This window comes from Lepidochelys kempii, chromosome 4 (assembly GCF_965140285.1).
Source record: "Lepidochelys kempii isolate rLepKem1 chromosome 4, rLepKem1.hap1, whole genome shotgun sequence".
NCBI classification, from domain to species: Eukaryota; Metazoa; Chordata; order Testudines; family Cheloniidae; genus Lepidochelys; species Lepidochelys kempii.
In genome coordinates this window covers 140426767-140452808 of record NC_136383.1, presented here as the reverse complement: position 1 = coordinate 140452808, position 26042 = coordinate 140426767, and the positions used below count along the sequence as shown (strand labels likewise).

The 26042-nt window shown below is 54.4% G+C and overlaps 1 protein-coding gene across 1 annotated transcript; it reads right to left on the bottom strand.

Moving 5' to 3' along the window:
- Nucleotides 1–70: 70 nt before the first annotated feature.
- On the bottom strand, nt 71–25023 carry CDC25B (cell division cycle 25B). Its single transcript, XM_073343072.2, has 16 exons — nt 24574–25023; nt 20969–21096; nt 19353–19404; nt 15156–15197; nt 14315–14351; nt 13545–13655; nt 12840–12959; nt 12066–12203; nt 11416–11490; nt 10707–10883; nt 9330–9425; nt 8596–8658; nt 7761–7859; nt 5019–5152; nt 4017–4128; nt 71–3169 (listed from the first exon to the last, which is right to left on the bottom strand). Exons 1-16 carry the CDS (start codon nt 24759–24761, stop codon nt 3029–3031), a joined length of 1713 nt encoding a protein of 570 aa, XP_073199173.1. The 5' UTR covers nt 24762–25023; the 3' UTR covers nt 71–3028.
- Between the last annotated feature and the right edge of the window lie 1019 nt (nt 25024–26042).

Genomic DNA, 26042 nt, shown 5'->3' with positions numbered 1-26042 from the left:
CTGACCTGACAAGCCTCTTCCCTTGGTAGTGGATACAGTTAAAGCTCAAAAACACTGATTGCACAAGGCGTACTTTTGACCCAGAAGTTTATTTTTCTCTTGGTTACACATCACTGCAGAGGAAACAAGGAGATGCCTTGGGAAATAAGTCATGACGGGGGTGTAAAACTTTTAACACAAATGTACAAAGAAAACAAAGCAATCACGCAGCTCACAATACCCAACCCTGGCAATCAGCTTCAGTCCAATGAGTTTCCTGTACAACACAGGCCGCGGTAGAGGCAGAGCACCCCTATGTTAAAAGGCAGGAAATTTACACTGGAGGGTAGTTTAGCCTGATTCTCTGCTGCCTTGCACCTCATGGTGTCATTTACACCAGTGTAAGTTCGGATCGGGTAGCATTTCCATTGTGCGGGCCAGACTGGTTTAAAGCTCGAGTTACCACCACTTAAGTCAATGGCATTGCTCCATACTTACGCTGGAAGATGCAAGCTCAGAATCCAGCCCACTGTGTGGGCTGCAAGTGGTACATCGTTTAAGCCTCCAGCTACATAGGGGGTTTTATTCTTGTTGCATCCACGAGTGACTGATTTGATCATTTGTAAAAACAGACATTGGAAAGTTTTGGGTCATAAATATACATGAAAGATAACCCTGGAAACCCTCCCCCCACACCACATAAAAATCGCTGAACGTATCCAGAAATAGTATTATTAAAATACAAAATCTGTTAAATAATTAAAAAAACCCAACACACACCTTGCGTCAGATGCAATCGAAGAGTTAATGTTCCCAATGATTCAGAACTCGGATTGGTGCCAGAGGCACCGCCTGATCTCGCCTCCCCTTTCACAGGACACCGTCCTCACTCTGACTCCAATGCAGTTACTCCTGATTTACGCCAGAGCAAGCAGAGCATCAGGCCCTTACACAGGCACAAAGCTACAGCCAGTCTTGCTCTTTAGCTGCAAATTAGGTTTAAGTGCTTTTCCCACATCGCTGCTAACTGAGCCCCGGTGTGGGCATCCCAGTGCTTCTAGTTTCTTGCTATTAAGTTAGATTCAATCCTTGCGGTCGCCTTCACTTAGGAAGCGCCAGAGGGGCCAACACAGCCCTAGCTGCCCAGGATGATCACAGAACACGTGATGGAAGAGTTTCTCCCAGGTGGTTTTAGTACATGGCTATTCGGATAGGCTGCAGGATTCTCGGTTTCACAGCCTGTTTGGTTTCATCGGGTCAATTCACACTAGTTATTACCCATTAGATACACCCGTGGGATAGCCCTGAAGTCAGGTTCCTACTGTTTCAGTGCAATTACACTCATTGAGCATCGCAATGGTGAATCAGGCCCCAGAATTCCACCGGTCACAGAGAAGAACACAAGCTAGCCTACAAAAGATACATTTGCACAACAAGCAGCTCCCCGGATGGCGTTTTTACCCCCCGCCCACTTGTGCAAAGACAGGTCAGTATTTGTGGAAGGCAGTCAGATACTACAGTCATGGGCAGCAGTGTCAAATCCTAAAACACGTAGATGGGGAAACTGAGGCAGCGAGAGGTTAAAGCCCTAATCGGTTTTACCCTGATGCAAATCTGGATTGACCCCACTGAAGTCAACGGAGCTAAACTGGGTTTACACACCTGTAATTAAGAGGAGACTCCGGCCCAGAGCCTAACTCAAGAAACCAAGCCCTGACTTCCCCAGGCTCAGCTCTAACCACCAGACTCTGCTGCCTCCCTGAACTGAGCATTGTGATGTAGAGGGAGAAAGCAAAGCCAATCCTCAGGCTGCAGAGCCTTCCCCACCTCCCCTAGGAGGGAGATAAAGTGGCCAGTTTAGGCTAACCAAGGTCCCCTGAAGCAAGCAATTTTGCAGCCTAGCAGGACCGCCGCAGTCCAGAGGTTGGATGCTTCGCTACCCTCTGATCTAGGCGCCTCACGGGATTGGCTTTCAGTCATGTCACAAGTCCTGCCCAGCAGCATTGCCTCAGGCAGAAGTTGGTATTTCCACCTTGTGCCACAAACAGGCACTCTAGGTGTGACCTGGAAGGTGTTAAGGGAACGGTCTCTGACCTCAAGAGCAGATTAAAAAAGGCACTGGGGTGCCGGTCTAGCAGAGCTTTTTTCAGCACTGAATTTGGCAAATCCTGGAGCTTTCCCCCAGACCCTGAGGCCCTTTTTTAACACCCCCACCCCGCCCTTGGAGCATTCCCACTCTTGGCCAAGATTAAAAGGACAAACAACGTCCCTGGCTAAGACAGCAATCCATACTGCACCCAAGGGCCATGCGGCTCCAGGAGGCCCTAAGACACTGAGCTGGGCCAAAATGAAGATCTCGGTCAAGCACGACCTTCCCCCGAGTCAGCTTCCGATTGCATTTGGTTTGTTTAACCTTTCCAGAGCCTGAAGCTTGTGGACACACCCATCCACACTCAGAACAGCTTGCAGGGGGCTGATGCAACACTCACACCTCTTGCGGCCATTGGTGGATGCTCGACAGCGCACTGGTTTTCACCTCCTCAAGGCAGGGCAGGTGCCGCTGCAGATACTGAAAGATGATCCCACCAACCAGGTCAGAGAACAGTCGGCACTTGAAACACGCAGACTTGGACAGCGTCAACCGATCCTCGCACGGTACCTGAAATATCCAGCCTAGCTTCTATGTCCAGTGCAACCACACGTTCATGGAGGATCTGGGTCAATGTCAGAGCTACAAATCCTACCCCCCAGTAGGAGTTTCACAGCATGGAGAGGGCAACTAGCCCAGGGGATTCGGAAGCCCTTGAGCGCCACACAGTTCTGTCGTTATGGGAGGTATGTGCGGTTACGGGAGGTATGTGTGTGTGTTACTCTGTCCCATGGCTTCCTGGCCAAGGAGTAGATGGATCTCCAACCGTGTCCAAAGAAACTGGCTCAGCAGAACGGTTCTCACCTTGGGAACCAGCCCGAGCCTTGCGGCAAGGTGTGTCAAGTCTCTCTTCAATGCATGTGGCAGTCGCCCTGTGGCCCCCCCCCACCCTGTCCCCCTTCAGAAGTTCTTGAGGCGGCTGTACAGCTCCCGCTTGCTCTTTTCTCCTGCCCACGTGCGGCTCTTCTGGCGGAACTTCCGCAGGTCCTCCTTGAAGTCCTCGTGGTGCATGGGACGGTAGTCCCGAGGTTCACAGTGCGCCTGGGGACAGACGCACAGGGCTCGTGTTAACAGAATGGCCAACCGCCCCCAGGGTGACCCCAAGCAGGGCCTGAGCCCCTTCCCACCCACAACTCTGCTCCAGTCAAGAGCCCCTTGGAACAGCTGTTGGTTTACCTGCTAAGAGCGGCCAGACATACAGCAGTGTCTAAAACCCGTGACAATGCCAGGAGGGCCCAAGGCACTGCAGCCAGACTGCTCTTGGCCCTGTCCTTGGTCCCCTTCACAGGCTAATCAACAAACCCTACCCAGAGACACTGGCCCCTTTGCTGGCTTCCTGCAGCCACCTGGAAATCCCCCTATTTGGTTTTTAAACTTGCCATGGACTCAGTCACCACCAGCCCCGCTCACAAGGCCTCTCCTTCAACCATGACCTCACACCCCATCATGCCCCAGTCCCCAGGGAGGGGAAAATGCAGCTCTCTTGTGTCTCAAGCTCCCCCAGTCTGTGTACAATGAGTCACTTCCCTTCTCTAAGTCTAAGACCCATCCCGCTCTCTGGGTCCCCTGATTCTGCCGTTACGTGGCACTCAGCTGCAGGTTCTGCAAAGGCTCAAAATCTGGAGGTTTTAAACAGAACCTGGAACCTCTTGCTTCCAGGATACCCGCTGTCCCCATTCCAGAGGGTGAATGCGCTGGGGCAGGGAAGGTATTTTGGTGCATGCCATTGCCACCTGGCATCTGCCAACCTCGGAGCGGGTAACACAAGCCTTAGTCACACACTCGGCTATGCTTCCCATTGCACCAGTGGGTGCCCCCAGCCAAAGGCAGGGCTTCTGGGATGGACAGACACACACTTCACTGACAGGAAGACTCCGCCATGACTTACTTGGTACTGCGGGAAGAATTCTTTGTATCCTCCTTTCAAGATGTACAGTTCTGGATAGTGTAGGTTGGGGTACTCATTGCGTGCCCGATCTTTTTCCCTGACAAACCGGCACCTTCAAGGCACAGAAGCATGAGGTTAAAGATCATCTGACCCTGTTTAATTTTGCGCACACAAGGGACTGCGCTGAATGCCATTGTGCCATGGAATGATTGGGCCAGATCCTTAGCTAGTTGCTCTGAAGTCAGAGCTGGGCCAATGTACGTTGGGCTAAGGATCTGGCCCACCATTTTCCATAGCACCTTTGGCCCAAATACATTCCACCCTAGAGGTGGCTGCATTTCATAGCCTGAATGAGACAGCAGCACTGCACGATCCCTCAATCAGCTACAGACCTCGGTGGCATCGCTCCGGGTTTCTGCTGGTTAGAGAAGGGTCAGGCCCAGTGTCTGGAAGGGAGGATTTAGCCTGATGTGGAAGCTGCAGGGAGAACCCTAGAGTTGGGATTCACCCAGGCCATGAGTGGTCAAGAGCACGGATTCTTTCGGTTCTCTCCCAACAAGACAGGCTGTTGCACTCAGACAGAAAGATCGCAGTGCTGGAGTGCTTACAGGACCATAAGCCAGACAGAGCGAGTCAATGGACAACAAAGTCCTCCAGAAGCTTAGATCCAGGAGGCAACTGTCTATCATTTAGTCTTGTAGGTTGATCTGTCAACACACAAGTTTCTTGGGGACCCAATGGCTCAGGGACGGATTAACCGCTTTGTACCCGTCCCAACATCTTGGGATCTATAATTTGGTGGGATGGCATCACTATGCCAGGGATCGTTCAAACAATTCCTGACTGGTACAGTCAAACTGGGTCCTTAACCACCTCCTGCAGCTACATCGTTTCAAGCTCTTTTAAGTACACTAGTGTCTAAACAGAGACCCCTCCTCTGTGGCCGGTAGACAAGGGTGTTGGGAGGACGTGTAGCTCCCACACAGCTTGTGGCCCACTTACATTCTGGGACCCCTCTCCGAAGAAAATTCACAGTGGAATATCACTATCACCCTCTTCTGCACGTCGAACGGGACGATGGGGTTCTTCAGCAGGAAGTCCTCTACGTCCTGCTCCAGCGGCAGGTTCACAGCCCCCTGGAGGAAACGGCATTTCCAAGTCAGAGGCAGCAGGAAAGACCCTCCCCTTTCTCACTGACCCAGAGAAGCAGCAGGAGGTGTAACACCCTACAGGACCACTGAGGTCTTCAGAAACGAGAGGGCTTAAGGGCCTGATTCCCTGCGCCACTGCTCATCACTCAGCATGTGCAATGGGTGAACTATGCTACACAACCAGCATTTCCCCTCCCCGACCCATTGCCAACAGCAGCGTTGTATGCTCCTGGGATCTCTGTCCAGTGCCCACAAACCCACTAAGCACCTGTACCCCCATTCAAGTGAAGGGAATTTGCAGGAGCAAATTAATTCTTTGCATCGGTCTTCATTGTTGAGGATGTGAGGGAGATTCCCAAACCTGAGCCATTTTTTGGGTGACAGATCTGAGGAACTGTTCCAAATTGAGGTGTCAGTAGAGGAGGTTTTGGAACAAATTGATAAACTAAACAGAGTCTCCAGGACCTGATGGTTCACCCAAGAGTTCTGAAGGACCTCAAATGTGAAATTGCAGGACTGCTAACTGTCATCTGTAACCCATCATTGAAATCAGTGTCTGTACCAAATGACTGGAGGGTAGCTAATGTGACACCAATTTTTAAAAAAGGGCTCCAGAGGTGACCCTGGCAACTACAAGCCAGTAAGCCTCACTTCAGTACTGGGCAAACTGGTTGAAACTATAGTAAAGAACAAAATTGTCAGACACAAAGATGAACATAATTTGTTAGGAGATAGTCAGCATGGTTTTTGTAAAGGGAAATCATGCCCCACCAATCTACTAGAATTCTTTGAGGGGGTCAACAAGCATGCGGACAAAGGAGATCCAGTGGATATAGTATATTTAGAGATTTTCAGAAAGCCTTTGACAAGATCCCTCACCAAAGGCTCTTAAGCAAAATAAGCAGTCATGGGATAAGAGGCAAGGTCCTCTCACAGATTGGTAACTGGTTAAAAGATAGGAAACAAAGGGTAGGAATAAATGGTCAGTTTTCAGAATGGAGGGAGGTAAATAGTGGTGTCCCCCAGGGATCTGTACTGGGCCCAGTCCTATTTAACATATTCATAAATGATCTGGAAAAGAGGGTAAACAGTGAGGTGGCAAAATTTGCAAATGATACAAAACTACTCAAGATAGTTACATAAGAACATAAGAATGGCTATACTGGGTCAGACCAAGGGTCCATCCAGCCCAGTATCCTGTCTACCAACAGTGGCCAATGCCAGGTGCCCCAGAGGGAATGAATCTAACAGGTAATGATCTAGTGATCTCTCTCCTGCCATCCCTCTCCACCCTCTGACAAACAGAGGCTCGGGACACTATTCCTTACCCATCCTGGCTAATAGCCATTAACGGACTTAACCTCCATGAATTTATCCAGTTCTCTTTTAAACCTGGTTATAGCCCTAGCCTTCACAACTTCAAGTCCCAGGCAGACTGTGAAGAGCTACAAAAGGATCTCACACAACTGGGTGACTGGGCAACAAAATGGCAGATGAAATTGAATATTGATAAATGCAAAGTAATGCACATTGGAAAACAATCCTAACTCTACATATACAATGATGGAGTCTAAATTAGCTGTTACCACTCAAGAAAGATCTTGGAGTCATTGTGGATAGTTCTCCGAAATCATCCACTCAGTGTGCAGCAGCTGTCCAACAAGCGAACAGAACGTTGGGAATCATCAAGAAAGGGATAGATAATAAGACAGAAAAGATCACAATTGCCTCTGTATAAATCCATGGTACGCCCACACCTTGAATACTGCGTGCTGATATGGTCGCCCCATCTCAAAAAAAAAAGATATATTGGAATTGGAAAAGGTTCAGAAAAGGACAACAAAAATGATTAGGGATATGGAACAGATTCCATATGAGGAGAGAGATTAATAAGACTGGGACTTTTCAGCTTGGAAAAGAGGCAACTAAGGGGAGATATGATAGAGGTCTATAAACTCATGAGCAGTATATAGAAAGTAAATAAGGAAATGTTATTTACTCCTTCTCATAATACAAAAACAAGGGGCCACCAAATGAAACAGGTAGCAGGTTTAAAACACACACAAGAAAGTATTTTTTCATGCAATGCACTGTCGACCTCTGGAACTCCTTGCCAGAGGGTGTTGTGAAAGCCAATACTATAATGGGGTTCAAAAGGGAGTTAGATAGATTCATGGAAGATAGGTCCATCAATGGCTATTAGCCAGAATGGGCAGGAATGATGTCCCTAGCCTCTGCTTGCCAGAAGCTGGGATTGGGTGACAGGGCATGGATCACTTGATAACCTGTCTGTTCATTCCCTTTGGGGCACCTGCCATTGGCCACTGTCAGAGGACAGGATACTGGGCTTGATGGACCTTTGGTCTGACCCAGTATGGCTGTTCCTATGAGCTCAGCATCTTAAAGAGAATCATCCCACTTGTTTGGGTGCCAGACTCTAGGCACCCAAACATTTTTACTGTTTTTGCTTTAAGGACTGACCCCAGGGTCACGGAGGAGAGCAGAACTCCCCAGCACTGGCTCCTGTGCTCACACCACTGGGCCATGCTGCCTGTCAAGGTTAAACAGAGACAAACAAGGCAGCGGTTCTGACCTTGATGTGACCTCCTTCATATTCGTAGGGATACCGGCAGTCCACGATCACACAGTTCTCAAGGAGGCTGTTGAACTGGCCGTTCAGTACGGCCACCATCTGCAGCGGAGAGAAGAAAAGCACACGGTTGCTTGACGCAGGACTGTGCTGTTCCACTGGTCTAAACAAGCCCCCGCTTCCCAGGGGCCTGGCCCTGCTGCCCCCGCGCAGGCTAAACAGCTGGAGTTCAGACTCTGGGCTGCAGAATCAGGCCTAAGCAGCTGATGGTCACAGTGAGGGCTGCGGGGGTCACGGCGAAGTCACGGACCAGATTTAGTACAAGTCACAGGTATATTGCAAATGAGGGGGCACCAGCCAGCCACAGCAGCACCCTCTGCCCCGGCACCTTTACCCTAATCCCAGCCTGTTGGAGGACGAGAGGCTGGGGGAGGGAGAGGCTGGAAAGTAAACCTCCCCCACTCACCCCGGGCTTGGCTCCCTGCTCTGGCCATTCCAAGCTACAACACGGGATCACAGCACCACTCAAGCTTGACCCTGCTACTCCTCCATTAAGGCCAAGACAGTGACGCATGTGAGATTGAGTGAGTGATGCTGCAGCCCCGTGCGCCAGGTTGTAATGCCCAGAGTGAAGAGCGGAGCCCATCCCTGCAGGACACAGTGGAACCATCTGCCCCACCACCCCAGGGGCTCCCCTCCACACAGGGCAGGGGACCCACTCCAAGCCTTCCTGCAGGAAGTCAGACAGAAGTCAGACGAAACAAGAAATCACAGTGTCTAACTTTTTACTGCACCGTGATAAACCTGCAGCCCTAGTCACGATCAGTTGCCTCCTTACCATTTCTGGGGAGATGTATTTCAAGTCCTGATGTTTCCCCTCCACAGTCTGTAGAAGATAGGCCTACAACAAAGGAGCAGTTAGCGACTGCAGTTAAGCTCTTTCCTTGTGGAATGTATCCGGAGCTGGGGTGATGGTTTTTAGGGCATTTCCCTGCATTACCAATACCTCAGATCAGAACTTTATAAAGGGGCACTATGAATTCACTTGGGGAGCAAAGGTTACATTTTTAGAAGAGTTTTAATAAGACTCAAGACCAAAAGAAATCATTCCTTTACCACCCCAAGGCAGACAGTTCTTTCAAACCAATCGTTCATCTGTGGGGTTGGAAATCCCAAAGTGGGACCAGTTCTGCCCTCTCTCCTGTTGTAATTGTACAGCTGGGGAGGAGCTGGCATGAGCAGCTACCATTTTGATCTCATCGCTTTTATAAAGTTGGCATAGGTAGAAGGAAGGGGGCAAGACAGAAGAATCCACCACCCTTGTGTTGTCTGTAACATGCCAGGCACGATTCACAAACAAACAGGCATTCCCTTCCCTTTGGACAAGGACATTCGACTGGTCTGTTTCACGTCAGCGTCTAGTCCGTTTCACGGCCCACACAAGGGCAGGCGGCTACTGGGTTTCCAACACAGCCCGGGGAAGGTTTCAATAGCTTTTGGGGGTGGGGGAGATTCATTTTGGTCGATTTAGTATGAAGGGGTTTTCCTTCTCCCCCACCCCAGCCCCAATACCTTTGAGAAGTCCCCGATGAGTTCTCGGTGGTCATTATCCAAGATGTTCTCAATCTCATCATGGCAAAAGGACCTGGAGCGCAACAGCCGTGCTTTCTAGGAGGAAACCGAGGCTGGATGTCAAATCCACACCAGAGAGCCTTCTCTATGAGAATGCAGCTAGCAGCTCTGGGCGGAGGAACCCGGGGTGGAGGTCTCCAGCTTGGGCTAGCCAGGAGGCCAGACAAGAGGACGAGAATGCTTCTGCAGACTGCAAAGCAGAAGCGACCATCATGATCATCTCGTCAGACCTCCTGCCTAGCCCAGGCCAGAGACCTGCCCCACCATAATCCCTAGAGCCGAGCTTTTAGGCAAACATCCCATCTTGATTCAAAAATTGTCAGTGATGGAAAAAAATCGACCACAACCCTGGTAATTGTTCAATCTGGCCCTAAAGACTATGATCACCAACATTTATGCTCCCAGCAGACACATGGATCACCAATCCTGGCCAGATTTTGCAGCTATATGGTTAATTCACTTGGTTTTACCACATGGGGGTGCCAGAATCTAAAGAGGCAAGAAGCCTGCAGCCTTTAACTCATGTTATCAGCCCTATCCAAGTCTATGGGTCTAGATCCCTCTCCTCCAGTGCCTTGAATGTGGTGTAGTTCCTTAGACTCTGCACCAGGAGTGAGAGACAGGGACAGCAGGGTTCTGATGCAGGAGCATCTCACAGCCGCTTCGCGGGAGTGCCAGGGAGGACACACGGCAGCCAAGTATCAGGCTCACAAGGGCTGCAACAGCGCTTGACAGAGACTCCTCTCGGCCGTAACTCTTAGGTCTCACCCGCCCCATTTTCCTAGTGGCTCCTTGCCCCTTGTGGGGGCTCAGCTCGCGTTGCGGTCTGTGGGCGACAGGCTGGTGCGCCTGCGAGCTATGCGGAGGTGGGAGATTCCAGCTGGGTTACAGCAGAGAATCGCTTGCTCCTCCCAGGACAGCAGGAGGAGGGAAGAATGAAGAAAAACGGATTTGGGAGGAGCAGGGCATGGGGAAAACACCTCCCATTTAAAGGGACAGCGCCCCTCGACTGCCAAAGTGCTGGGGCCCATGTTCCAGCGCTGGGAGAGAAGGACGTATGACATGGCGGAGCTAGCCAAGAGGCTTCCCCTACCATCCACTGATTTCCGATGGCCGGCTGGGCCATTCCAGATGCCTACAGTACAGCCCTAGCTAGTGATTTCCTGCTGAAGGCTTTGGCGGGGCAGAGGAGAAGGGAGATCTCGAAGCATACCCCAGTATGTCTAGTAGCCAGCCCTCCCTGGGCTGGGAGGTTCTGGAGCCAGGGAATGGAGAGGGAGATGTCCCTGGCCCCAAGTCCGTCTCTGTATCACCTACCGGCTCCTCCGCCTTCTCCTCGATCGGGGTGCCAGCCACGCTCTTCCGCCTCTTGGTTTTGACCGGAGTGTCTTTGTCCTGCGGCCTGTCCAGACGCTTCAGGATGGGCCGGATCACGCTGCTGGGCATGGAGGGGGACCGGAAGAGCTGGCGACATTTGCTGCGTCTCACCAATCTCTGCAGAGACAAAAGCGAGACGTGGTTAGAGCCTCATTCTGGCTTCTCGCTCCCCCATGGGCATGGAGGGCAGGGCAGCCGTTTGCTGCGGCCTGGGAGGGGCAGGTCTTGTCTGCCCCATTTCACATCCCGGGGGGGGCAGTTTGACCCAGACACGCCGAATTTGGCTTCACGCTTGGTTTAGGAGACACTAAGAGGCCATGGGCCCAATTCTGCTCCCAGCCACACCCGGGAGGAGGAGCAATTCCGATTTGGCGTCAGTGGGGCTCAGGGAGGAGAATGAGGTGCAGAACCCCGCCCCCCACCACTTGACCCTTTGCTCCTTGCACATCAATTGCCTTTCTAGAAAGGTCTCCCAGCAGGCCTGCCTCAGACTGACCCCAGCACGAAGGCCAGTCGTTGGCAGAGAGCACACGGGCACCCCTTCAGAACAAGGGGAGCACGGTCTCTGGGCTGGCTCGCCCGGCACCTTTCACCCCCTGCAAGCTCCCTGGAAGGAGAGGCCCCAACCCTGCACCAGGCTTCCACATACCAGATCAGCGCCTTCCTTTTTCACCAGTGGGGCAGTCAGCAGGTTCTCCATCCCCGGTGGCACGTCTGCATCGCTCTGAGGAAGAGGCAGCGGGATCAGGGCAATGCACACCAAGAATGAGGCAATGGATTCCCACCAGCCCCATCCCATCCTCCCCTCTTGGCAGGGAGACTGAGACAGGAGTTGGCAAATCACAAGCTACTGAGGGGCTGCAGGAGCCAGACAGACCCCGTGGTTCTCTCTGGCTCTCAGCAGGGGCCGGAGGGTTTCCCTAAGACCTGCGCTCTGCAGATTGCTAGCTATATTTGCCCCATGAACATTCATTTGTGATTGTGGAGTCAGAGACCACCCAGGTACAGGGGAGGGACTGGCAGGTCATCCAGACTGAGTGTGGTGGATCGTCAGACAGCCTGGGGAAGAGGGCAGCACATCCCCTGCTCGAGGGAGGCCAGGAAGGAGCGAGGGGCTGGGTGGCAACGCATGAGCCAGGGGGATGGGGTTGTGCTCCATTTCGGAGCAGGATGGGAGCACAGGCTCGAGGCTTAGCTCCCGAAGCCAGCGCTCCCCAAGCTACGATCCAGCAGCCTGCAGGAGCAGCTGGGGTGCAGGATGTTAGGGGGCCGCGAGGGATGACCACGCGCGTGCTGTACCTTCAGCTCCTCCTCATCCAGGATCATCATAAACCCATCCTCCTCCTCCTCGGTCACGAAGGAGGTCAGGGAGGAGCGGCGCAGGCTCACCGGGCTCTCGGCTTCCATCCCCATGTTCTCCTTCTCGGGCGTGCCACACTGGGAGGCACACAGCGAAGGGGGAGGGGTTAGAGTGTGCCTGGGGGCCGCAGACCGAGCAGGAGCCGTCTGGCTGCGGGACCTGCCGTGATGCGGGGCTCTGAGGGAGGCCTCCTCTGACAAAGGAGGCGTGCAACTGGGGGACAAGCCACCAGGAAGTGCAAAGCCATGGCACGAGACGTGGACCCAAAGTCACGGCCACCTGTAGCAATTAGGGATCCCAAAGCACTGAGCTAGCTTGCTGCCTGCCGGGTGCTGCCAGACCAGTGCACAGTAACCAGAGCAAGGGACAGACCCTGGCCTGGTACCTCCTTCACCTCCTGTCCTGGACAGTCAGTCACTATTAGACACCGACTATACCCTGCCCCAGAAGCAGGTGCATTTCAGCCACAGGTAGCTTCTGTATTTACACATCTCCACCCCGGTCCATACGGCAGCCCAGGTGCTATGCAGACGATAGGGATTAACATTAAGAGGGACCCTGCATCAGCTTCACGGGCACAGGCTCCCGGGTCCTGGCATCACCACATTAACAGCAGGTGTTACGTGCAGCTGGTACCATGCTATGCTCCAGATCTCCCCACTATGGCCATGCACACCCCCCCACACCCTATCCCGCCCCAGACCCGCGCTCACCAGGAGGTCCGGGGCAGAGTTTGGTCTCTGTGCAAAAGGGTCCTTCTCGCTGCTCCCATCGAAGGGGTGAAGCCGGCTGTGATTCGTGGGCCTCAGCGGTATCTTAAATACAAACCCCGCCTGCGAAGGCCAAAGGCCTAAACGTTACCCGACCGGGGATGCACTTCACAGGCATTTTGCCCAGCCCTTCTGGGCCACCCCCGCTTGGACTGCTTGCCAGCAACACGCCATCCGAGCAGGACGCAGCCCTGGCTTAAGTGGACATGACTCCGTCACCAACACTGAAGGGCTTGTGCCACTCACACCGGCTCTCCCCGGGCCAAGGCACGATGGTTTGCCAAGGACAGAGGCAACACAAGCCCAGGGCTAAGTCCCACCTGCCTGAGACCAGCCCTTTTCTGGGCTCGCGAGATGGGAGGGTCAGGCTGATCAGAAAGGGGCAGCCGCTGGAGGGCTGAAGGGGCTGGAGCCAAGAGGCTTAGGATGAAACTGAGCAGAGAATTCAGGCTCAGTATCTAGGAACATCTCCAGAAGGCGAGACCCCTTCATAATCCAGCAGGAACTAGGTGGGGCACGGCCCCAAGAAATGGGCTGTAAGGGACAAGTCTACCCTGCTCCTTTCTTCAGTGGTGGGGCTGGGACAGCTCTTGAAATCTGCTCCCCCGTCACATCCCCAGTCCATCCCTTCTCTGCCTCCCGACTCACATTCTCCTTGTTCTCTTTCCGGCGCGAGGGCCATTCATGTGTCTCCGGGCTGCCGAACTCCTTGCCGTTGGAAATGTGTTTCAGGGCAGGACTGGTGCCCAGGAGCCTCTCCTGGATGAGAGGGGGGAGAGATCATCAAACCTGCTGCCACACAGGCTCCTGCCACCATTCAGGGCCCTTCCCTACAAGCGGAGACTGGCTGACAGGGGGTGGATCACTTGATAATTGCCCTGTTCTGTTCATTCCCTCTAGGGCACCTGGCACTGGCCACTGTCAAAAGCCAGAATACTGGGCTTGATGGACCATTGGTCTGCCTCAGTCTGGCCATTCTTGTGGTCTCTCCAGGGTCCACGGTTCTGACACAGGTTTGCCATCCGTGGGTCACCTATTTCCCCACTTCAGTGCAGCACCTGGGGGCTCTTTCTACCCCCACTCAGGCACGTGACAGGGGACTGACCCATTATATGTGCTGGATGCTGCTCCCTTCAGAGCCCATTACAGACACTTCTAGCCCAGACACAGGAAAACGGGGGGGGTCGGGGAAGTAGCAATGCACTCACCCCCTAATGGATGAGCTGCACCCCCAAAACGCTGAATCCCTCCCCTCTGTCATGGGCCAGCAGCCGTGGGCTCCTCCCTGGCCAACACAGCATCCAGCCAGCCCCAGCCACCCTGGCCACAGCAGGTCAGTAGCTGTCACCCTTGGGTTTCCCCGAAGCCGGCACTTCCGGCCGTGTGATCAGATCCGCAGAGGGGAGACGGGAACTCACCGGCAGGGAGTGGATCCTCCGGACGGGGAATCTGTTGCTAAAAAGACAAAGCAGGAAAAAGTGTTGGTCAGCGACCCCTGCCAGAGGCTGTGCCATCCTGAACCCACCCTCCCCTTCCCACTCAGGCCCCAAAAGCCACCAAGAGACCCTGCAAGAACTGACCGGTACAGGCAACCCCACAGCTAACTAGCTCTCACAAGTGACCCTCCCACAAGTGAGGGCAGGGGAAGCAAATCTCTGTGCAGGTTGTTATACAGGAGGGGCAGTGCTAGGGGTAATCTACACAGGTGGGTTTGATTCTCCTAAGCACGAATTAAGGCTGCTTTACACCCTTCCGGCAGCGTAAAGGCCTCTCAGAACAGAATGGGGTTGCAGTCACACTCAGTATTTCCGTGAGGGGAGCAGCAGAAAGTGGCCTTAGCATGAATGAGAACCGGGCTCCGTGCTGACAGGCACCGCCTTTGTGAGCGCAGCTCCGCTCCCCGACCCGCTCAGCTGTCTGGACACGGCATTAAGGCCTCTCCCTGTAGCGACTGATGCTCTGAACATGGCAAGATGGGAGAAAAGCTCTTGAGAGGGCAAACAGCCACTGCAAAGGACAGCAATGGATGTGGGCTCTATGTCGGCGGCTGGACGCTGCCAGAGGTTTGTTCAGGACCCGATCAATCCTACCACAAGTGGGAAATAAAATCCAAACGGCCTGATCTGCACAGAGGAGCTTGGCCCTTCCCTTCCCTTCCCTGGGTTCAGCATGCATGTAGGGGTGCAGCACAGGGAGGAGAGACTGTGAAGGATAAAATTCAGCCTTTACAAAGAGGGAAAGAAAGGTCAGTGCACTTACCCTTTGACAACTCTTCCTGATTCCAGAATTGCTTTCTCAAAGCTGCAGGAGGAGAGGGAGGAGAGCCGCATGTTAGTTCACATTCACATGAGCAAAGGGCCTGCATCTCAGCCAACTTACAGTGGCACTGACTGCCCAGGGAGAGGTTAAGGAGGCGTTTTAACTCCCGGGCCCAATTCGGCCACCCTTCCACACACTCAACAGCTCACTTCACAAGCAGGAGCCTAGGGAGCAGCGCTATACTCCACGCACCCAGAGACTAAGCCATCTGGCCCAACACGGCTTCCCAGCTGGTAAAAGGAGAGGAGACAGTGGGTCTCCGGTCACTCCGGACAGCTCCAAAAAGCAACAAAGTAACTGAGAAGCGATCAGGTCCATGGGTCAGATCTCCACCACCCTGCTTCCCTTCATCCCCTCAAACGCCTCCTGCCCCACAAGCAAGCCAAGGAAGCTGCATAACAGAAGGATGGTGATGTGTTTAGAGTATGGCACAGGCCGGACGCCTGGGTTCCAGTCCCACGCTGCTCAAGGTCATAACAGCCAAGGTTGTTGAGAGTGGCTACTGATTGCAGGTGTCTCTGAATCTGGGCCTGCGGGATGCTGTGCACCCAGTGACTTCAGACGGAGTTCGGGGGGAAATCAGGCACCCCAAAGACTGTTTGCATATTTATGTGGGGGGATGGGGGAGGAAATCAGACCCAGGCTGTCCCAAGTTGTGCATCCTAAAAACAAAAGCCCGCAAAATTTGAGGCCACGTCCTGCATTGTGCCTGTCAGCCTACAAGATCTCAAAGCCCCAACATACAGACTAGGGCCCTGGTCGCATGTGGGGCTAAGCCGTGTTTGAATACAGCTGAGGTCAGCCAGGTTTAAACCCTTGTGCAGGCAGGGTCTTAAAGGAACGCTGGCTCCCTGCGTGCACGAGCCATGTCGTGCCACTTGAGTGAAGGAGCGCGGATTAATTAAACGCCCTCTGAACAACAGGGTGGTCTTGAAAAACAACAATCCAAGAAGCCGCAGTTGCTGCTGCTGACCTAGTTCTGATTCCCATGAAGTTAAATCAAAGCTTGGCTGGGCGGGGCGCGGGCGGGGGGCTCCCTAAAGCCAGCCGGGGACAAAGCTCTCCCAGAAAGGAAGCCAATAAAAGCGCCTTTTGTGAGCCGGGCTGCAGAGCCAGGCTCCAGATAGCGGGGGCATTTCTATAGCAACTGGCCCGAAGCGGCTGCTTTCCACCTGTATGTAAATGGGCCCCGTGGTGGGAGGGGAGGTTGCCAGGGCTCAGCAGCTGGTCGGGAGGGGTGAAGTGTGGCAGCACAATGGGAGGGGGCTGCCCCTCAGCACGTGGGTGAGGGGGGCCCCCCAATGCCAGGCAGATGGAAGAATGTGCCCAGCCCCAATTCACTCCGGACAGGAGGAGTGGGGGGGCTGCAACCTTTGGACTCTCTCCCTTGTGGAATTCAATCCTCCAGCCTGCCTAGCAACCTTCCCCCCCCACCCCCATCACCTGGTGACCCAGGGGGCTCCCGCTGGAAGGGAGCTCGTGTTAGCCCACTTAGGGAGTGCAGGCATGTGGGCAGAGGAGCCAGGAACCATCTGTTCACCTCCACCCCAAAGTTACACATTCTCCAGCACATCTGTCGGGGGGAGTGGGGGGAGGGAAACTCCTCCCAAACCGTCAGAGCAGGTGCGAGGAGGGCGAGTGAGGGATCGCGGGAGGAGAGCAGCCGCTCGCCCAGATGCAACCGCCTTTTTTTAAAATGTCAGATGTCAATCAAAATCGACAATAGAGCTTCCAAGAGCCCAGGAGGGTCCCCAATCGCCCGGCTCAGCCTGACTCACCCATGGCCTGCAGCGTGTGCAGCTGTTGACCCCAGTGCAAACCAGTTTCAGACTGAAGCATTTGGCACTTGTTTCAAGCAGGATTAAACACCCTCCCCCCCCCAGCTCTAACACCTGAGAGTTTACAGGAGTGGGTGGCTGAGGCTCTGTGGCCTGCGTTGTGCAGGAGGTCAGACTAGACGATCATAATGGTCCCTTCTGACCTTAAAGTCTAGGACTCTCCCTGCACGCAGCATCTAGCGCTCGCTGCCAGATCTCCAGTGGCCCCGTTCAGAACGGCCCCCACCCACAACAGGAATCCTGAGCCATTCAAGGGGAAGGACTTTTGAGAGCAAATGCAAAACTACCAAGAATCTTCGGTGGCACCCCACGCCCAAGACAATTGTTAACAGGAACTCAGGCAGCCCCACGCAGCAGCAAACTGCAGTGCAAGAAAGAGCAGACCACAGAGACCACCACAGCTCCTTGATCTGGCTGGGGTGATGGGTTTAAGATCCCCTCCCGCTTTTACTGCCTTCACACCTGAACCCAGCTGGGAAGGAATTTTGGAGATGCTGTCCAGGACTCTGGAGGTCAATGGATTTGCACCTGGGAGAGCAGTTACTCCACATTTACACCCACGTAACCAGAATCCGGCCCAGCAACGGTGACATAAAGCACCTTCGTGAGCACTGCCTTCGATTTCCTGTTTGCAATCGATTCTGCCGAGTTCTGTTTGAAGCAGAGGCCGATTCAGTCCGTTGGGGGAGTTGCACAAGGAATGAACCTGGCCCGTGGTCTATCTACAGCTAGCTGGTTTCTGAACTCCAAGAAAGATTTCAGACCCCAATAGCCACAGCCCAGAGGGCCTAATTGCTCAATACCTTCATCCCAGTATTCAGCTGATGCAACTCCAGTGAAGTAACAGATGGCCATCCGGCACAGAGATCTTTAAGCTCAACTTGAAAACAAAAGCCTATGTCCAGAATGGAATAACTAACACTGATTTCCAGGCTCAAATCTCAAAGGGACTAGAAAGAACCCTCTGCCCATATACATCTATTGAAAGCCTGAGCTCCAGATTCAACAGTGCCCGGGAGCCCCTGGGGCCTGCTCTACACTGCAGACCAATAGCAGTCTATCTACATCACTCAGGGATATGAAAATCCACCCCCCTGAGCAATGTAGTTACACCAACCTAACCCCGCCGTGTAGACAGCGCTATGTGGATCGGAGAGTTTCTCACCAGAACAGCTACTGCCTCTCGGGGAGGGGGATTAACTACGCTCTCCCGTCGGCATAGAGTGTCTTCACTAAAATGCTGCAGCAGCCCAGCTGCGCCGATGCAGCATTTTGAACCGCAGGTGCCAGATGGCTCTGGAGAGATGCCAGCTGTCCCTTAACGGCCTCGTCTGTGCACAGATTCCTTGTGTTGATCGCTGGTGGCCAGGGTGAGTTGGCAGCAAGGCCTGGGGATGCAGCATCAGAAGTGAAGCCAACACCAGTTCTGTCTGTGGGTATGTCTACGCTAGGAACACGACAACTGTGGTCACATAGACACTTTCTTCAGCACCAGGAGGGTTCTTCCATCGCTGGTGTTAATCCACCTCTCCGAGAGGCCGTAGACTTATTCTGCTGACCTAGCAGTGTCTACACCAGGGCTTAGGTCGGCTTAGTTACACATCACAGGGCATGAAATTTCAGGAGCTAGTCACTGCTACTGCACTGGACTCAGATAAACAATCCACCCCTTCCTCCTCCCTGGCTTCTTCCCCCGCTCTCCAAAAAATGGATTAAGCTCACTTGTGGACAATCCTTGGAAAAGTAGATCCAATTACAATTTCACTTTATACTGGATTACAGGAGTCAATTCCCCCACTACTGAAATGCAGCCACCTCTGGGCTGGAGCACAGAAGCTGTTTAACAGTGCACAGCAACACTTCACACAACTGTTTGGGACAGGAATTGATGCGGGAGTGGGGGGAGATACTGGGAGGCAGAACGGAATTACTTCAAAACAGGGTTTGCAAAAAGTGCCCTGACTTGAAAGGCCATGAGCAAATTCACCTCTGATTTGACAACAGGCATCTCCAGCAGCGCAGCACCCCCAAGCGATGCGCTGATTCAGTGCTGCCTTCCAGAGAAAAGCACCAGTCTCGAGTCACCGACACCATCTAAGTTTGCTTGGGTGTCTCTCATCCAAGAATTAACCTGGCCTGTCCCTGCTTAGCAAGGCTTCCTAGGATCACCGCACAAGGTAGATGTACCCAAACTCCCACATTAACCCTTAAAACTCCAGCTATACTGTAGCTCCCTGTTTTCCAGGGTTAAGTGGAATCCAACAGGCCAAGTGACAAGGAAAAGGAGACATTAACTTACACGTCTTCAAAGGGTTCTGGGTCCAGCTGTCCAGGGGAATCCAGCCCAACTCCTGTGCAAATGAAACACCCATGGATAAGTCCCTAGGAAAACGGAGGTGGGGGCCTAGCAGCAGCAAGGGTGCAAAACCTCAGCTTCCTTCACATACATTTCATCTCTTGGGGAGAGGTGAATGGCGGCAGGGTGAAAGGCAGATACTGCCAGGTCTGCCGACTTCTCCACCAAGCTGCCCACAAGCCAAGCAGAGATGGATTTAAAGTTCATTGTGATTAGGGGAACCAAGCACACTAGCCCTTGCCGTTCTTTCCAAGGTTAAATTAAGCCTCCCCCGGTTCATCTCCATTTTATAGACAGGGGAAGCGACTTGCCCACAGCAAGTCAGTGGCAAGCTGAGAACAGAATTCAGGAGTCTTATCTCCCAGTCCCCATGGGCAGCCACAAGACCCACTGCCTCCCGGAAACAGGAGTTGAACTCAGGAGTCCTGATGCCCTGTGCTCTGCAGCAGTCACTGCCCTCCACATAGGGAATAAGAAACTTGTTCCATACAGTTGCTTCTCGCTCTCCCCAGGGCACAGAACGAAGGCTTCCCAGATTCCAAGCCCTGCCCGCCCCAAACTCCGCCCTGGGCCAACGGTGCTGGACTGCAGCTCCCCCCCAGAGCCCACAGTGCAGGAGGTGCCAGAAGCTGCTGCCTTTTCCCAGAGGGATTGATTTAATCACACACACCCCTCCACCACATAAAAGGTTTCCCTTATCTGGAGATGGCCAATAACTTAAAGGCAAGTCAGCCTCACTTCTCCCCCACACACACACAGTGCTCCCATTCCAGACAGATGGCTTAAATGTAGGTGGGACTTTAGAGGAGATTTCAAACAGGGGGCAGGTCACTCAACCCAGATCATTTTTAGTGATAATAGTGTAAACAAAACCCAGCGGGGGGGAAGGGGGGGGAATTAACTGTCCGTCCCTAGTCCATACATCGTAATTCAATCAGGCAAGGGCTGGATTCCTAGGCATCCTTTCCCCTGCACTCAGAGCATCCCTCGCTGGCTGGGGACCTGGGACCCTAGCAACGCTCTGGGCCTTAGGAAGCATTAGGGGAAGCTCCCGAAGGGAAGTGAAGGCTCTCCCCACAGGGAGGAGAGAGGGCCAAATGGAAGAGTGTCTCTTTAGCAGACGTTCTCCCCACGACGGGGACAGCAAAGGTAGCGCCCAGACACAGCCGGGATCTGTTTAAAGGGGAGGGAATTTAGTTCACGTGGAAATGAGCTGCGGACAGCACGGACCAGAGGCAGGCAGTGTGTAAGCACGCTTCCCAGTGTCCCCGACCCACAGCCTCCTGCGGGGCCAGTCCTGGGCCTCCCCCCTGGGCCCACGCCGCTCGCTCCTCACACCCGGTCTGCAGCACGGTACCCCCTCCACGCTATTCCAGGCCTCGGCATGCTTGGCCTGAGAGGCCCAGGACAGCAAACTGCATGGTAGGGAAGTGGTACAAAGACATGGGAGACCCCCCCCTTACACTCTCCAAAAGTCAACTGCACTTGGAGACCTGGCCCTGCCCCAGCGTCCAGGGACAAAAGCCAAGGGAGTGGCCCCACACCACAGCAGTGCTGACCTGAATCCAAAGACTCGGACCACCCGGAGTCCTGCGACGACTCAGACGAGACGGAGTCCTGCGACACCGAAGACCATTCGCTCTTGAAGCCGATCCCCAGCTTCTTCCTCTTTGGGGTGTCATATGGACTGGAGGGGGGGGGCAGAGAACACAATTACTAAGAAGCCAAAGCAAAAGGCACGATGACCCACCTAGGCTGAGGCAGGGGGGGACACAGCGGTTTGGCAAGGCGCCGAGGTTCAGGACTCCTGGGTTTCTCTTATGCTACCCCGGCCACAGAGTCCCTGGATCTTGGGCGAGTCTCTCAGGCCTACGGTTTCATAGGTGTCCACTGATTTTGGGTGCCCAACTTGAGACACCCAGTGCTTGGTTTTCAGGAGGTGCTGAGTCCTCAGGTGGGCAACACAACAAAAAAACAAAAAGAGGCCCCGCCTGCCGACCCCAAGGCAACTGAAAATCTTGGACACCAGCCCCACCTCATTGGTAAAATGGGCATAAAGCTGTCGCCAGCCATCCCGGGCTCGGTCACTCACACCTGCAGAGCCCGGAGATCCCCAGAGAGGCGGTGGAGGAGGGGGGGAGCTTGAAAGGATCGTTAGCTATGAGCCAGAGATAATGGTGTTTAGCGCCCTTCCTCCAGGGACCTCCAAGTGTTTTATAATCCTGCAGCAGGCCCCTTATCTCCACTTAGATATGCGAAGCCAGGGGGCAGAGAGGAAGTGATTTGCTCAAAGTCAGAGATGGACTCTGCGGCAGAGCGTCCATCTCCAGAGGATTAAAACAGGACAGACCCTCAGCTGCGTAAACTGGATATCAAAGACGTCCATGGAGCTGGACACTGGTTTATACCCCCTGAAGGGTCTGGTCCAACATTTCCACAGCACCTTCCACTTGGAAATGCCTTACTGGGACCTGCCTTGTTAGAACTGCTTGAGCAGGGCACTGTACACCTATGTATAAAGCCCTTTACACGTGTTAACGAAGCCTCACAATAGCCATTAAGGAAGGTGGATTTTCAGAAACAGCTGAGTGAATATGGTTGTTCAGTCTAAGACCACTGCTGGGGCCAGGCTAGCACCAGGAGTGCATTAGACCCACTGCGTAGTTCTGGAAGAACAGGAGTTCTTTGAAAAAAGAAAAGGAGGACTTGTGGCACCTTAGAGACTAACCAATTTATTTGAGCATGAGCTTTCGTGAGCTACAGCTCACTTCATCAGATGTTTACCGTGGAAACTGCAGCAGACTTTATATACACACAGAAATCATGAAACAATACCTCCTCCCACCCCACTGTCCTGCTGGTAATAGCTTATCTAAAGTGATCAACAGGTGGGCCATTTCCAGCACAAATCCAGGTTTTCTCACCCTCCACCCCCCCCACACAAATTCACTCTCCTGCTGGTGCTAGCAGTTCTTTGAGTGCAGAGGGCTGAAATGAGGAGGAGTAGGAACCTCAGGGGCTTGTGAAAAAGTCTCCCAGTCCCTCACCACCACTGGCTTCTCTGTCCGAGGGGCTGGCACAAACGCAGGCTTCCTCCTGCGAAACCTGCAGGAGGCAGCTGGCCCAGTGTCTCCGCTCACCCTGCCGCTCTGGAGGAGGCTCTCTGTACTAGGCCATGTGCTTAGACACAGCGGCTCAGGCTGCAAGAAAAAAACCCCCTTTCTCTTCCCTGAAAAGTACAGCCCTGCCAGCCTCCAAGGGAAGACAGCATCCCGGGGCACATACCGCTGATCAACCTGCCCCTATGAGAAACAACAAATCCCCCAAACTCCCAGCCATACAGAACAGAATCATCTCACCACCCACATTCAACCATCACAGGCTCAGTCCTGGGGGTCAGATCTATGGGGGGGATGCCACGAGAGTTAGGGTCAAATCCTGACCCAACAAAGCCAAGGGGGGATTGCCTGTAGCATCACTGGAATCAGGATCTGGTCCACGGCGCAGTTATCCAGAAACCCATAAGCAATACTGCCAGCGGTTTCAACAGGGCCAGGATTTCACCCCTTCCTTTCCCAAACTCTCCTCCCCAACCCCCCCGGAGGTGAAAAAAATTATTCTGCTGTGTGGAGCAGGATCCTGGACACCCGCCCTCCTGCTCAATGGAGAAGGGCCAAAGGTTGCTCCCAGGTATGTGGCTGTACGTCCCTACCAACTGCACACGTGGAAACCAGCGCAGAGAACTCAGTTCACTCATCGTTCGGTCTGCCAGCGAAACCAAGGGGAACTTTGCACCCGTGCCTCCGGGGAGAGCAGGATTGGGCCCCTTAGCACCGCACTATGTGGTCGAGACTGCAGCTGATGGTAGAAGAAAGCTCGGAAGCAAGCAGGCAAAATGAAGCTAGGACAGGCACGGCTCGCAGAGAGCCAGCGGCTTCCTGCGCAGAGTCATTCTGAGCTTTGGTAGCGGGCTGCTCCCACCCAGATCCCACTCCAGCAGTTATTCTACAGCAAGGGGCATAAGCAGCTCTGTTCCCCCTGCATTTGGGCCTTGAACAAAGGCATGGAAATCACATGCACTACACCGCATGCAACTTCCCCCGCCCTGGCCTCAAAGCCAGCTTGGAAAAAATCTGTTCCCCGAGGCCCAGCTCTCAGAAGGTATTGCCTCAACACGGGTGCAAGGGAGATTGCACATTGCCACTGAGTTCAGGAAAAGCAGGGCCTAGGGTGCCTCACAGCAGGGCTGCCATGGTTGGTTGTTTAGGCCCGGCTCTTAAAACAGGTCTCCGCAGCTGGAGAATTGGGACACTGAGCAAGAGAAAATAAGACTGGCTGGTTTTCTACCTGATTTGCTCTGGGAATTATCTCCGACCTGGGGAACGCAGCGGGTCAGGCTAGGTGATCACGATGGTCCCTCCTTATGAATCGGGACACCACTAATGGGGCTCGATTGTGCGTGCACCCTGGTCTAGGGCTGTACGTTCACTGCCAGAGCGGGCACTGCCATCCCCGGCTCTGCCCTCAGACACACCAGGGGCAGCTTCGCTGGCTCTGGAGCGGGGTCAGGATCAGGCTTGCCTAGTTAACTTCCAGCCACGCTCTTCCCGGATGAGCCGCATGGCGATTTGCCCTTCCCCCAGGGCAGGTAGGGCTGACAGCCCAGCTCTGCCCGGTTCTGGAACCCTCTCTTTGGGAGCGGGGAAGGGGAACACATGCACCAGCTAAGCCCTGGGGCCTGCCCAGCTGGGGATCAGGGCCAGGGGCTGCTCTTGGGGTGAGGGGAATATTTTGCAGTTTGGGGTTTTGATCATGCACCCTCTGCATGGGTTATATGAAGTACGGGAGGCAACCCCAGCCCCTCACCCCCCCCCCAATACATTATACCCCCCTCCCCCGCCACAGATTCAGCAGCCGGGTCACCTTCCTCCTCACACCAACATAGTCTGCATGGGATTCACATACAATACACGGAATATACATGCAATCCACCCCCACACCGCATACAATGCACCCACATCATACTCACAGAGTGCATGCAATCCTCTCCTTCCCCTCCACTTCATACAATGCATCCACACCATCCACGCACACAGGGCATGCAATATAGACACACAACGCACCCACCCCGCCAGCCACCCTTGCACGCCGCCGCGGCGCTCACCTTCCCAGCCCGGCCAGGTTGTTCAGATTGAGGGTCAGGTTGGTGACTGGAGACAGGACCCCCGGCGACAAGAGGCCGCTGGCCCCCCGGGGGAAGCCGCCGGAGAGCCCGGGGAGCCGGGACGGTCTCGCCGCCGCGCTCCTGCCCCGGGCAGGGCTGCAGCCGCCCGGGACGCCCTGGCCGTCCATGCGGAGCGGCGCGGGGCGGTCGCTGCGGGGCCGGGCTCGGGCTGTTACGGGGACCCCGGGGGCGGCTCTGCGCTGCGGCTCGGGGCATGCGGGGCCGGGCGCTGCGGGGCGAGCATCCAGCGAGGCGGCGGGGAAGCGCCCCCCGGGGGGCAGCGAGCGCCGGGCAGGACTCGGGGCGCTGAGCCGGGCTCCCCGCTTCGCTCTCTCCGGCTCTCTCCGGGCTACAGCGCGCCCCAGCCCCGGGCCTGTCCTTATATTCGAAAAATAACACGGGCGGGCGGGGAGCGGGCAGCCAATCGCACGGGCCGCCCGGCAGGGCCAGCCCCGCCAGCCGGGGGGGGACCCCCAGCCCCCAGCCGGGGAGGGGTCAGGCTGCAAGGGGGGGGAGCGTGCGGTGCTGGGAAAGCGGCTCGCTGGAGCAAACGGCAGCGGGGCGGGGGGGTTGCAGTTTACAGCGCTTGGGGGCGCCCTGGAATAGGGGAGCCCCCTCGCCTCATCCCAGGAGTCCCCCCATCTTTGCTCCCCGCACTAACCCCAATCCATGCCTCCTCCACGCCCTCTCCTACCGCCTGGGACGGGGATCGAGCCCCCAAAAGTCTGATTCCCCCCCCTCCTTGTTTGTTTTTTGTTGTTTTTTTTTGCTTCCGCAACCTAAATGTTAAACCCCCTGCAGCTTCGGCCCCAGAGAGGTGAAGTCCCACAAAGCCAGGAGCCCCTCTGTCCGGGGCCTTGAAAAGAACTTGGGTGGCTAGAAATGTTCGAGGGTTTTTTTTTATTATTTAAATGGTGCAATCCCAGGGGAGGCTGTTTGGGATTAAATCCTCTCTGCCCACCCCCCTTCCCGCAATGTTTGCAGCCCACATGTTGCAGCTTGATCCTAAGGAGATGGAGGGGGGAGTTTCTTGAGGTGGGGGGGAACCGCTGGGACTGGGAGAAGCTGAATGTGAAACTGGCTTAGAGCAAAAGCGAAAGCTGCAGGGCCTGTTATCGTTGCCAAGAGTAAAAGCAAAGAGAAATGCCTGGAAGTAAATTAGATGCTCCCTATGGGGACAGGGGTCTAATGGTCTGAGTGACGGGGGCCTGGGGAGAGGGGGACGTCTTAGACCCTGATCCTGCCAGCAGGTCCATGCTGCCGAAGCCCCTGCAGCATGCACGGAGCAGCTGACAGGGTCTGGGCCTGAAATGTCTCAGTTCACCCCATCCCATTGCTTAAGGGCTAGAGCAGCAGCCTCAGCCCCCCTCCTGCATCCTGCCTCCCCACCCCCACCCCACGAGCAGGGT